The sequence below is a fragment of the Aythya fuligula genome, chromosome 21, assembly GCF_009819795.1.
Source record: "Aythya fuligula isolate bAytFul2 chromosome 21, bAytFul2.pri, whole genome shotgun sequence".
NCBI classification, from domain to species: Eukaryota; Metazoa; Chordata; class Aves; order Anseriformes; family Anatidae; genus Aythya; species Aythya fuligula.
The window spans coordinates 2,959,606-2,971,141 of NC_045579.1; the positions used below are offsets into that span (position 1 = coordinate 2,959,606).

Genomic DNA, 11,536 nt, shown 5'->3' on the forward strand with positions numbered 1-11,536 from the left:
ACAAATACATGCTAACACTCTAACAGAACAGAAAACACCCCCTCAGAATAATTCACTTAAAGATTGCAAATATTACTCTGTACAAAAAATGTCTCTCACCTCAGCTAGGTCATGAAATTTATCATGAACTACCTCACATAGTATCTTCAACTCTTCATAAGTTTGCTCATCCTCAATACGACACATTTCTGCCTGAAAAGACAAAAAAAGGTTAAGTAAATACTCTAAAAGGAAATAGTATCTTGCTCACAAACATGACAAATCTCTCTGCACTATATTTGAGATTCATGGAAAAACTAACATGGCACTAATGTCAGGATCCAAGAGCTTAAGCATATGAAAATAAAACCATACAGGCAGCCATAATACTGACATTCTCTGCTGCTTCAAATACCTTTATTTGGATTGTAAAATACACTATTTTAATTAACACTTTTAATGGTAAGAAGTCTTTGCTCAACTATATCCTTCTGTCATGCATCAGGAGCAAGGTTTGCAGCACAAGATATAAACCATGGAAAGTAACCTGATTTAACAGGAAGATGAGCATAGGCAAGAGCAAAAAAACTACTATAAAAGTTTCCAGTACTTTGAGCTACCCCTACAGTTCACATCTAAATAATGCGAGCAAGGATTACATACAACCTAAGCTTTCAGTAGGACTGCACATGTAATTAAGAAACATGAGGTACATGGTGCCCTAAACTGCTTCAAGTCCCGGTGCACCTAGAGATATAAGGCAGTTAATTATAATTTCACAGGGATTCTTCCTCCTAAAGTAGAACACGGGTTGATTAGTAGGGTCATTTTCCCTCTGAATTTCTTCATCCTAACATCAATTGGAAAAAAGTTTAAAAAATTAAATCAAAGGAAAGCACCCCTGAACAACTAGCCACCATTTTTCCTCCATTACCTACCTCACCACATGCATAATGTGAAAACGCTTCTGATATTTAAATACATTTTGAGTATATACAGAATGAGAGTTAAAAAAGCTCGACTGACATACGCATTCTATGAGAGCTAATGCTATTTTTGGTGAAAACCAGTTACAGTTCAAAAAAGTTTTTGCATAGCAAAACAAAAATACAAGAATCCGGTCATTCACACACCTCCCACAACCCCAGGATTCAAGCATTAAGAACTCAGTTGTAGTCAAAATACAGCCTGTTCAATGAAAATGACCTGCAGTAAAATTAAAGATGTTTCTGAAGTCAAACAAATTTTAAATTTGTTAAGACAAAATAGAACAAATAGAAGATAATTAATTGACATTGTAAAATCTTAAATCTAAATACCTCCTCTGCAGTAGACAATGGTTCCCCCTTCAACTTGCTATAATACATGTCAGTGTAAGATACCGCATCTCGGGCTCGATGCAATGCAAACTCCCAGGTAGAACGTCGCCTCTGCTCTCTGATCTCCGAAAGATTAGCATTCAAAGCAAAGATCCACCACTCTCGGCAGCTGAAATATTTTAAAATTTCTAGATTACCAGTATTTCCAAAAAACAAATATATGTCAAACTAATGAAAGTTCCAGAGAGAAAACAGAGAGCAACTGATCAGAAAAGGCATCATTATTAGAGACAGCACGTATTGGCTAATTCTACAAATTGTGTAGTATTAAGCAGTGCTTTGCAACATCCCCACTACTTTAATGGGATTTAGTATATCTGTTATACATCAAGCACAGTCATTAAAGCCACAATGTTGAGCTATATTGACCTGCAGTCTGAAATTATACCATCTTTCTTCTTATTAAAAGTAATATGAAACATTTTAAAGGAGCCTTTTCCATGAACATTCTTTCCAGAATACCACACTGTCTACATTGGAGAAGAACCTCCAATTTAATTTCAGTTCCTGGAAACTGTGAGAGAAGGACCGAAAGACTTAAGTAAGAATAATTTTAAGCTTGGATTATGTCTCAATATTTAAAACTGATTTATGAGGTAGGGAAATAAGACATGAAAACTTAGCATGACTACTATCTCCTATTTGTCTTCATTCAATTCTCCCTAGAACATTTTTAATATCACACTAATTCAACAAGACATCCATAGATAATACTTACTGCTCTGTTACTGTAACCTTTGGTCTCCACTTCCTGAATTTAAGCTGTCGTTCCTTTCTAGCCAGTTCCTTCAAAAATCCCATGATCTGCTGATACTGCATCTTTTAGTTGAAGAGTAGACAAATCAGTTAGGCAATATTAGAGTGCTTTCCAAATCAAAGGCAGAGAGGGTGAAACAACCACAAGCTTAGCTTAGCTTATCTGCATCAATGATCTGCACATGGCTTCAGAATTAAGACTGATGTTTATCATAATTTGGTTCCCTAGCATCGCCTATCTTCCTCCAGTAGCTAAGGGTTAATGCGTGAGATACAACTTACAGGCTTCCTTGTTTACAAACACACAGCACTAAACCTTCCAGGTCAAGACTAGCAAGCAACTTTTAGCTGCTTTGTACATTCTACAGACTAAAAAAAAATTAAACAAAAACAATGACAAAAACACATGCATCCTTATTATTACAGTAAACAAAAATGTTTTTTTTTGCAGTAATAGGCTGCAGTAAAATAATTAAATAATTTGGAATGCTTGATTTTAAACCAAACAACTTCTTTAGTATATTCCTTTCAGTTGCCTCTAAACCGAAAGCTTTAATAAAGTTTTAATTTTATTCTATGGGTATTTAAGCTGTTACAAATGCTACAAATTTTGCAACCAGTGAGGTGAAGAACTTGCAACAACCCTGCAGGTATTTCACTGTTTGAAGCAACAACTCTTTGCTTAGAGATGCAAACTCAAGACTGGATTTTACCAGCAGAATCTTCAGGAGCACTGATGTATGAACAACATATGCAGTAGGTGAGATGGGAAAGATACACTCTACCTCAAACTACCAATTTGACTTTGCAGACAAAGTCAAATTACATAACCAAAAAATGAAAGAATACCTCCTTTAATCAGTCATTTTGTTAGAATGTGACCACAAAGTAGGGTGCAACAGAGCACACAGATACCCAAGCAATCTTGAAGCCTAACTAGTTCAGACAGCTAATGCAGCCTAACATAGATAGATAACAGCACAGAGCTCACGATGGCCTCATTTACTCTGCTTCTCAGCAGTCTCCGTCTCAGAAACTGGGAGTTAAACAAAGATTATCAGTGTTTACCTGTGAAAGCTTCAAGGGTATCGTCTCAAGCTGAATGTCACATTCAAGCCGCGGAGTATGGCGAGACCTTAAAGGCTCCTTAGAACAATTTCTCTTCAGAAGAGCAGAAGTGCATACAGGTTCCATGATGTAATTATGATCACGGCTTTCCATACTTTTATCCATTGCTTCCTGTGGGTTACAAGAACATTTTTTCTACATGAAGGGAGGATAAAATATTTATTAGGATATATTGGTTTGATACATTAGGATACACTCCATTAATATATCAGTCCATTTACAAAACCTCTTCAATGTGTTCTCTTTTTAAAGATTAAACATACGGTATGTCACAGCACAACCTTTTTTGGGTTACCCACATATCCTGCCATGACAGCATGAAGCCATAAACTCTTGCTACTCTTAGAATTTATTGGACTTTTATGTCAGTTACGTCTACAATATAGGAAGGAAACTATAGGAAATAAAATAAGCAAAAAAATCTCTCTCTCATACCTGCAGCTGTCCAGGAGGTAGGTCACCCAATAAAGTGCAATCGGTATCCCAGTAAACACTGAAGTCAGCAACATCTAACTGCTTTTTCCGCATCAGTTTCTCCACCTGAAGTAGAAAAATTGAATGAAGACAAACTCATACACCACACACCATGTAGTTTTTAGCTCTACACACTCGATATACAATGGAAAATGCCCACAATCTATTTAATAATCTTCTGGTTATTGCTATAAAAAGCTACACTTTTTACTAAATATTTAGTAGCACCCATAAAGTACAGCATCACATCTTAGCTGTCGTAAGCTCCTGTACAGAACAGTTATACTTACTGGTTCAAATACTGCATTTTGCATTGATACATTTTTGATGCATATGCCAAATGCAAAAGGCTGGGAAGGATTTGTGACACCATCTTCAAACCTCAGATGGACATCCTGAATTTTTAACTAGACAGGAAAAGAAGAAATTACTAGAGACAACTATTTACATCAGAGTGCACAGCAGTACTATTTATTAATACTGAAACCATTTAATATCTCATTTCTGCTATCCTCCAGCAAATTTCTGGTACTCATTTGGACCTCAAAGTGCTGTTCCTCACTTCTGGTTTAGTACCCTCTGGTTCTATCTTCTCCTCAAATACACCGCTCCCTGCTCTTCTCCCCCAAAACAATTAGCCATTTTCACAGAAGAGTGTACTTTATTTTGCTATCTTACCATTATTCTCCATTTTCGAGACAAATGTGTAATTGCCAAACAAAGATTCAGGTATGTTTCACATACCAGAATCTTCAACATAGGCTAAATCTACAAACTAGCAGCACGACATGACCCGAAGTAATTTTACATTGGTAAACCCTTAGAGAGCACTGAGTTATGGTGGTTTTGCAGTGAATGTGAAGTCCAGGACTGTGGTAAGTATAGATACTCTCACCATGAGCAAATACATCCTTCTCAGACACCAGGAAAAGCAATTGGTCTGAGCTATCTTGCTTCTAAATTGCCTCTAGTGAATTGAAAAGCAATCAAATGATATAGTCAGTCTATCTGCACAAGGAAGAGAAAGGAATAGTCCTTTCATGGAGACTAGTAGACAAACTTTAGCAATTAATCTGTAGAAAGTTGCAGGTTATTTTTATATAATACATTATACAAATGCTTAGTAATGTATATGTTGCTAAATAGTTTTATTTTGCAAACACAATATAGATTAATAAACTACAACATCATCTAAACCCTAAAATGTCATTAACTACATAAGGAATTCCAAAGACAAAAAGGTACAAAGCCTAGCAGTCATATTTTTGAGTCATTTTGAAATTTAGTGGAGACATGCCAGATTTTTATTAATAGTAGAAGAAGAATAAATTTAAAAACTTGAGAGTTGCTGTTTTCCCCTTGGTAGGGTGAGAGGTTATTTCTTCCCATAAGTCCCTATCAGGACTAGTTTGAGATTGAAGTTATGAAGATTCAATCAAAGGGGACTGTTCTCTGGCAAACATCTATCATTCATTTACATATTTCTTCTCTGGGGACTACACAATGTGAAGCACAGTGGGCACAGGTGATTTTTTAGCAAATGGGAAAAGCTCTACAACATAAAGACTTACTTCAATGTTTTCTACAATTCTGGTGACTACAGATGCTGTAACTGAGTACCAGTAGGATTCCCCCTTCTGTTGTCGTTCTTTCTGAAAAAGAAAATAGAGATAAGCATTAACCACCAGTGTAACAATTGATCAGGAAACAGTAAACGTATTATACTGAAATTACTGAACAAGAGAGAGAATAAAAACAGATTTCAGTATCATCAATGCTTGTTGGGGGGCAGAGATTGGAAACTGCACTGTGTTAGCGTATACGTATCAAATTCTAACTTGGTTTCCTATGCATTTATTCTCAGAAGGCATATGCTTGTTAGGAGACTTAAAATGCAATCCATTTACCAAAGCAGTTTCTTTACTATGAAATACAAGTGCAACTCACTTTCCATTTTTCTTCAAGTGCCAGAAGAAGAGCTTTCTTATGTTCTCTTTCTTGCAACTTCTCCCTTTCCTCATCAAAATCTTCCTTCTTTTCTGGTGCACCAATTAAGTGCAGTTTTGAGACAGATATCACCCATGGATCCACATGTGGGCGATAAAATGGTATCTGTAGTGTTATTTTGCCAATGAAACCTAGAAATACAAAACAGAGATGCTATCAGATTCTTGTGTAAACATACTTTTACTACCCCTTGAAAACTTCAAAGGAAAAGTTGTGTAAGAAACAAACTAAAAACAACAAACAAACTAAAAACTACCCAAACATCAGGTTATTTCACTTGTTCAAGCTACTGACTCACAGGTAAAACTTCTAATATATGCAATATTTCCTGTTTATAAATATTTGTCTTGCACACACAGGCAAAATACATACCTGCTTTTACTTCAAATGGTAATTCCAGTTCCTTCAAGGCATCTTTCTTTAGTGGTAAGTTTTCCAGTTCAACAGCACCTAATGAAAGCACATAGAACAGACAAGTCTGTTGAGCAAAAATGTTGAAGAATGCCAACTTGAACATTATAAGTTTAAAATAACTAGCAGCAACTTTCAGAGAAGAAAAAATTAGGATTTCATGAGAACAGTCAACCTACCACACCACCTTCTGAAACAGCTCTAATGAACATTTAGCATGCTCATTAATTTTCCAGTGCCACATACTCAAACTATTTGATCACATTTGATGAGGTGATCTAGAAGCAATCTTCTTCAAGGACTTAGCTCTGAACTTTACTGCTATCAAGGAGAAAGCTTCTATTCTTTGTCTTTCCAAACAGGACACTTCAAGTATTTTCTGAGTATTACCAAAAGCACACAAACAAAAGCTTTGAAATATTATAAAATAGCAGATAATAGCAGCAAATGTAAATTAGAAACCACTGATGTATAGAAGCACAAGATATCCTTATGCCACCTTTTCCACAAAGGTCTTGATTAAAAGGGCGTAATGACTTGCACCAAAATGTAAGAGGTAAAGACTACAGGGCACTTCCTGCTGCAGTCCCTCTACAGGGAAGTTATTGAACAGTATTCAGAAGAATGACACACAAACATTATGTAAACTAAACAAGCTGATAAGATATGCTTAGCATGCAGTTGAGAGTCTCATATAAATTAGTTTAACTGTGATGATTAAACGGAACATAAATAGGAACAAGAGAATTTGGCATTGATGTAAAGTGCCAGCAAAAAAACCGTTATATTAGAAGCATTTAATATTGTGTTTAGCATTTATATAAGTGATTGTTTCTATTCCATCTTCCATTAAAAAAAAAAAAAATTTCTAAATCACAGAATAAAAACATTACAGAAAATACCCCAAAACCTCACCTTTCAGAAGAGCAACTGAAAGTTGGTCTGTATTCAGGTTGTTGACATATTTGCCCAAATAGGTGTTGAGGACCCAGGCTACTAATCCTTCCAACATGACTGTGTCCTAGAAGAGGGCAACTAACATTTTTCTGTCATTTTCTGGATCTCTGTTCCATACTTGCAGTTTCACCCTGAAAGAAAAAACACGAAGAAAATGAGTGTCTGAAATATAGTCTCAGCAAACCCGAGATACTGTATTCAATCTAAAAAGCAGTAAAAATATTAAAGCAATTTTTAAAAGGTAGATGTCATGCTTTTGCCATACCCTTTAAGTGCCAAATCACAGAGCTTCACACAAAGCTTTGCTGATTACAGATTACTCCCATTGTCAAATTAAATTCATCTTTCCAACCTATGTCCAATCAAAACACCGCATTTAGTGACAATTATCAACTAGGCCAATTAACAATCCGCTTTTCAAAAACGGAAGACTAAAATTCCGCTCTGAGCTGCAGCAGTTTTGCACTGGCTTCCTTGACTTCCACTCCCAGTATTTTCTTCAAGTTGCCAGCATTCTGGTTTTGGAAGTCTAGATGACAGTAACAGGTGTCCTTCTGCATGCGCCACTCTCTAATTGATTTTATGCCACATCTGTCAGTTTTCAAACTGGGGAAAGAAGGAGAGTGTTCCTTGCCTTATATAAGGACTGATCATACTGACACTATTTATTATTCCCTCTCCATTTATCATGCTTCTTCACAAAACTTTCTGGAGTCAGCACTTATAAATTATTCTACTAGAAGACCTAATTATAGATTACTACTCCTAGGCTAGAATAACATACTGGGAAAAGACTGGATATTGAAAGAAGGAACAAATACCTATGGTGCAGAGACTCTGCAGCCATCAGGAACACCTCACATCTGCCTCTGTGGGCCCAAACATCTGCAACATCCATTCTAGAAACCCAAAACACTAAGCTTTCTGAATTAAAAACATGCTGAAAATTCCCTAAGTAGAACAGCATGCATCATCCTCCCTCCCCACACCCTGTAAGTGCTCTGGTGAAGGACTTTCTAACCTCGCAGGAAACTTAGGATAACTAGAGCTAAGTGCATTTGTATCCCATGCACAATGCTATGTGAGAGCACACGCTTTTTCTCCAAACTTGTTTGAATTACAGATTTTGCTTATGCTGAATAAAGTCATTACCAATATTGCAAAGAAGTACCCAACGCATTTCTGAAACATTTATATTGCTTTCACTCCTTTTCAGTTGTGATGAACAATTACATTCCTAAAAGAGAGGTGCCACTTAACGTTTATGTCAAGTTCAGCAGGAAAGAAAACATTCACCATTAATCTTCAACAATGAACACGATTTTAGAAAAAAAACAGCTACGCACCAGCCCTACAAAATCACACAAAGGATATCTTTGCAAGTAGTGGAAGGATGCACTTTTAGCTGAGCAGAAAGAAGTCAATTTGGCATCCGAATCACATTACAACCAGGAGCCTTCAACTGTACTTTTGTAGAATTCTGATCTGTGAAACAACTCACCCCGGCCAAACCATTTTTGGGGGGAACAGTGTATGCGTGGGACATAATCAGATATAAATCATATTAATAGTTTATCAACAATTACTCTAAAAGGTTTTCAAACCATAGCATGGAGTACTGCATCAAGGGGCACAAAAGCTGTATTAGAAAAGCAACGCTGGTTATACATGTCAACATCTCCCTTCATACTCTACCACGAGTTGAAATAGAAATGATTGCAGAAATCAGACCATTAAACCCCCTAAGCCCCTTGAACAAGTTTTTAACCAATGAATCAGAAAACTACTAGCTTCTTCAAGAACAAGCCCAAGTATGCTTTAACACAGGCAGAAAAAAGCAGGCATGCTTTATCTTCTGGTCAGAATGCTGTGAGTGTATTGTCGCAGTTCACTATTTAGAAATGTCTCTCAACCCCACAAACCTGTTTATACCACTTTATAAGAGACTGAGTTCTGCAGAGCAGAAAAGCAAGATCATAGAATGGTTTGGGTTGGAAGGGACCTTAAAGATCACCTGGTTCCAACCCCATGCCATGGGTAGGGACACCTCCTGACAGCCCAGGCTGCCCAATGCCCCATCCCACCTGGCCTTGAGGACTTCCAGCAATGGGGCATCCACAGCTTCTCTGGGCAGCCTGTGCCAGTACCAGGCAAGTCAGACTTATTTACCTTAAAGTTATGTCTGATAACAAGAAGAAAATGACAACTTCAAGAGCTACATTAAAAAAATTATATTGAAACTCAGGGCTTTCCTATAATGAGGTTTGCTTGATTCAAGGCATCTATACATTTGATTCTCCACTTCTGTAACAAATAAAATAAAATCAGTGAATATGTCACTTCTGTAACAAAAAAATAAAATCAGTGAATATGTTTAGCTAGTACAGCTAAAGACAATACCATAATTGAGCAAATAATGAAAGGGGATTTTCTAAGGGCTGAAAAGTGAAACTATACAGTCATGCAGAATGAGATACAAATAGAACTAACACAGGTCAAATTGCATTCGAATGAGGCATATTTCATGTCAAGCACATACACTATTTTTGTCTCTGTAATATTTCTGAATATTTTTTTCAAAACCAAAAGTTTTGAAGTTCCATATAATATTTAGCATTCACACATGTGGGGTCACCACCTTGCATAGCCTTTTATTCTTATAAACCTGACTAGAAAACCGAAGCTCAAGTAAAATCAAATACATTAAGCCTTGTCACATTACCCTTCAAAAAAAAAATAAACAAAAAAGGGATCTACAGACTGTTAGGAGCCAAATCAGAGGGAAGATCTTGACGTGTCTTTCAGAAACACGTAACAGGTTTGCATCCCCATGACTGAAAACATCCAGAGCATGAACTAATCCATGCCTGAAGTCATCGTAAGAACAGCAAATAAAGTCACCTCCTCAATCCAAACTTCTTGTGGAACATTAATAACTATTTCCATATATTCCAAGTGTTTTAAGGCATGTATATTTGATAATTTTCTAGTCTGCTGCTATGCCAGTGGTAAGAAAAAATGAAATATCTCCTTTTACAGCATTTTTATTTCCTTCACATACAGGTTAAAAAAGAAACGGCAAGCGTTTATCAAGATGAGAATCTAAACCCAAAGCAGGACCTGACTAAAAGCTGGCTTACTTTTTTCTGGATAAGTGTGTATTTTTTTGCAACACAAACGTCACAACACAGGCCGTGAAGTCTGAGTCCATGAGCAAGGGGCAGTTTAAGTCAAGGAAGGAAAGCTGGCGTGGTGTTGCCTGGTCAGTGCAATGGGGGGGGGGCAGGTTGACATTTTGATTACCCCTTGGCTTCACCAAGAAAAAAAAAAAAAAAGAAGGTGGGGGTGAGCCTTCAAGACACTTTCTCCCTCCATACACACAAATACACCGTCGGGAGGAGGAGAAAGGCAAGAGGAGACCTGTTGGCACGCCAACGTGGGGCAGAGACGAAGCGAAAGGTCACCTTGCCCAAAGGCGGCCAGCCGAGCCGTGAGGGAGCAGCGAGAGGCCGGGGGCACGCGGGAAGGGGGGAGCGGACACGGTCGGGGCCCGACACCGCCAGGGCCCGGCCGCGGGCCCCGAGGCGCCTCACGGAGCCCCGGCAAGCGCCCGCGCACCCCCGCCTCAGGCTCCCCGGCCCCGCAGCCGAGGGGCTGCGGCCGCCCCCCGCGGCCCTCGGGGCGGAGCCCGGAGAGGGGCGTGAGGCAGGGAGGAGCCCCCCCGCGCCGGGCCTGGGCCATGCAGCCAGCGCCGAGCGGGCTGACGCAGGAGGAGCCGACGGCTGGGGCCCGGGGCCGCCATCCCCCCGCCCCCGGCACTCACCTCGGCTCTCGGTCGCCGACACCTCCACGAGGCTGCCGGGGGGGGCTGCGGGTTGCGAGCCAGCCGGTGGTGTCCGGCCGGGCAGCGGGGGGGAGAAACTGGGCGGGCACCTTGGCGAGCGCTGCGTTGCCTCCGCCTCTCTGAGGCGGGCCCGGCACACTCTGGTCTGCGCCGCCTGCAGGGCGGGCCCGGGCATGAGGCCGGGGGGCAGCGCCGCCCGTGAGGCGGGCGCCGGAGTCCTGTCAGCAGCAGGGTCGGTGCCTCGTGAGCATCGTAACGCGCACGTGAAGGAGGAAGCATCGCACTGCGTACAACTGCCTGGTTTATTGATTGAAGAAAGCAGTTTTTCCTCGGTCTTGTTTTTAATATCGTAAAGACCGTCAAGTGACCAATAAGCAGCAATCACAGAATCATTACGGTTGGAAAAGACCTCCAAGGTATTCTGGTCCAATCATCCCCCTAACACCAATGTCACCCACTAAACCATGTCCCCAAGCACCACGTCCAACCTTTCCTCAAACACCCTCAGGGACGGTGCCTCCACCACCTCCCTGGGCAACCCCCAGGTTCAAATAGCCTGATAGTTCAAATGCCCGACTACTCTTTCTGTGAAGAAATTTCT

At 39.6% G+C, this 11,536-nt stretch overlaps 1 protein-coding gene across 4 annotated transcripts in view; it reads right to left on the reverse strand.

The window, feature by feature from the left end:
• Nucleotides 1-11,000, reverse strand: part of VPS13D (vacuolar protein sorting 13 homolog D) — a 103,272-nt gene extending 92,272 nt beyond the window's left edge. For all 4 annotated transcript variants that reach the window (XM_032201235.1, XM_032201232.1, XM_032201233.1 and 1 more), the window contains exons 1-11: nucleotides 10,915-11,000; nucleotides 7,050-7,222; nucleotides 6,096-6,173; nucleotides 5,664-5,854; nucleotides 5,288-5,368; nucleotides 4,007-4,123; nucleotides 3,678-3,782; nucleotides 3,183-3,353; nucleotides 2,077-2,177; nucleotides 1,299-1,467; nucleotides 100-192 (exon numbers count right to left, since the gene is read on the reverse strand). In XM_032201235.1, coding sequence (XP_032057126.1) covers nucleotides 100-192; nucleotides 1,299-1,467; nucleotides 2,077-2,177; nucleotides 3,183-3,353; nucleotides 3,678-3,782; nucleotides 4,007-4,123; nucleotides 5,288-5,368; nucleotides 5,664-5,854; nucleotides 6,096-6,173; nucleotides 7,050-7,146 — 1,203 coding nt within the window. In that variant the 5' untranslated portion in view covers nucleotides 7,147-7,222; nucleotides 10,915-11,000. The remainder of the gene's footprint in view (nucleotides 1-99; nucleotides 193-1,298; nucleotides 1,468-2,076; nucleotides 2,178-3,182; nucleotides 3,354-3,677; nucleotides 3,783-4,006; nucleotides 4,124-5,287; nucleotides 5,369-5,663; nucleotides 5,855-6,095; nucleotides 6,174-7,049; nucleotides 7,223-10,914) is intronic.
• Between the last annotated feature and the right edge of the window lie 536 nt (nucleotides 11,001-11,536).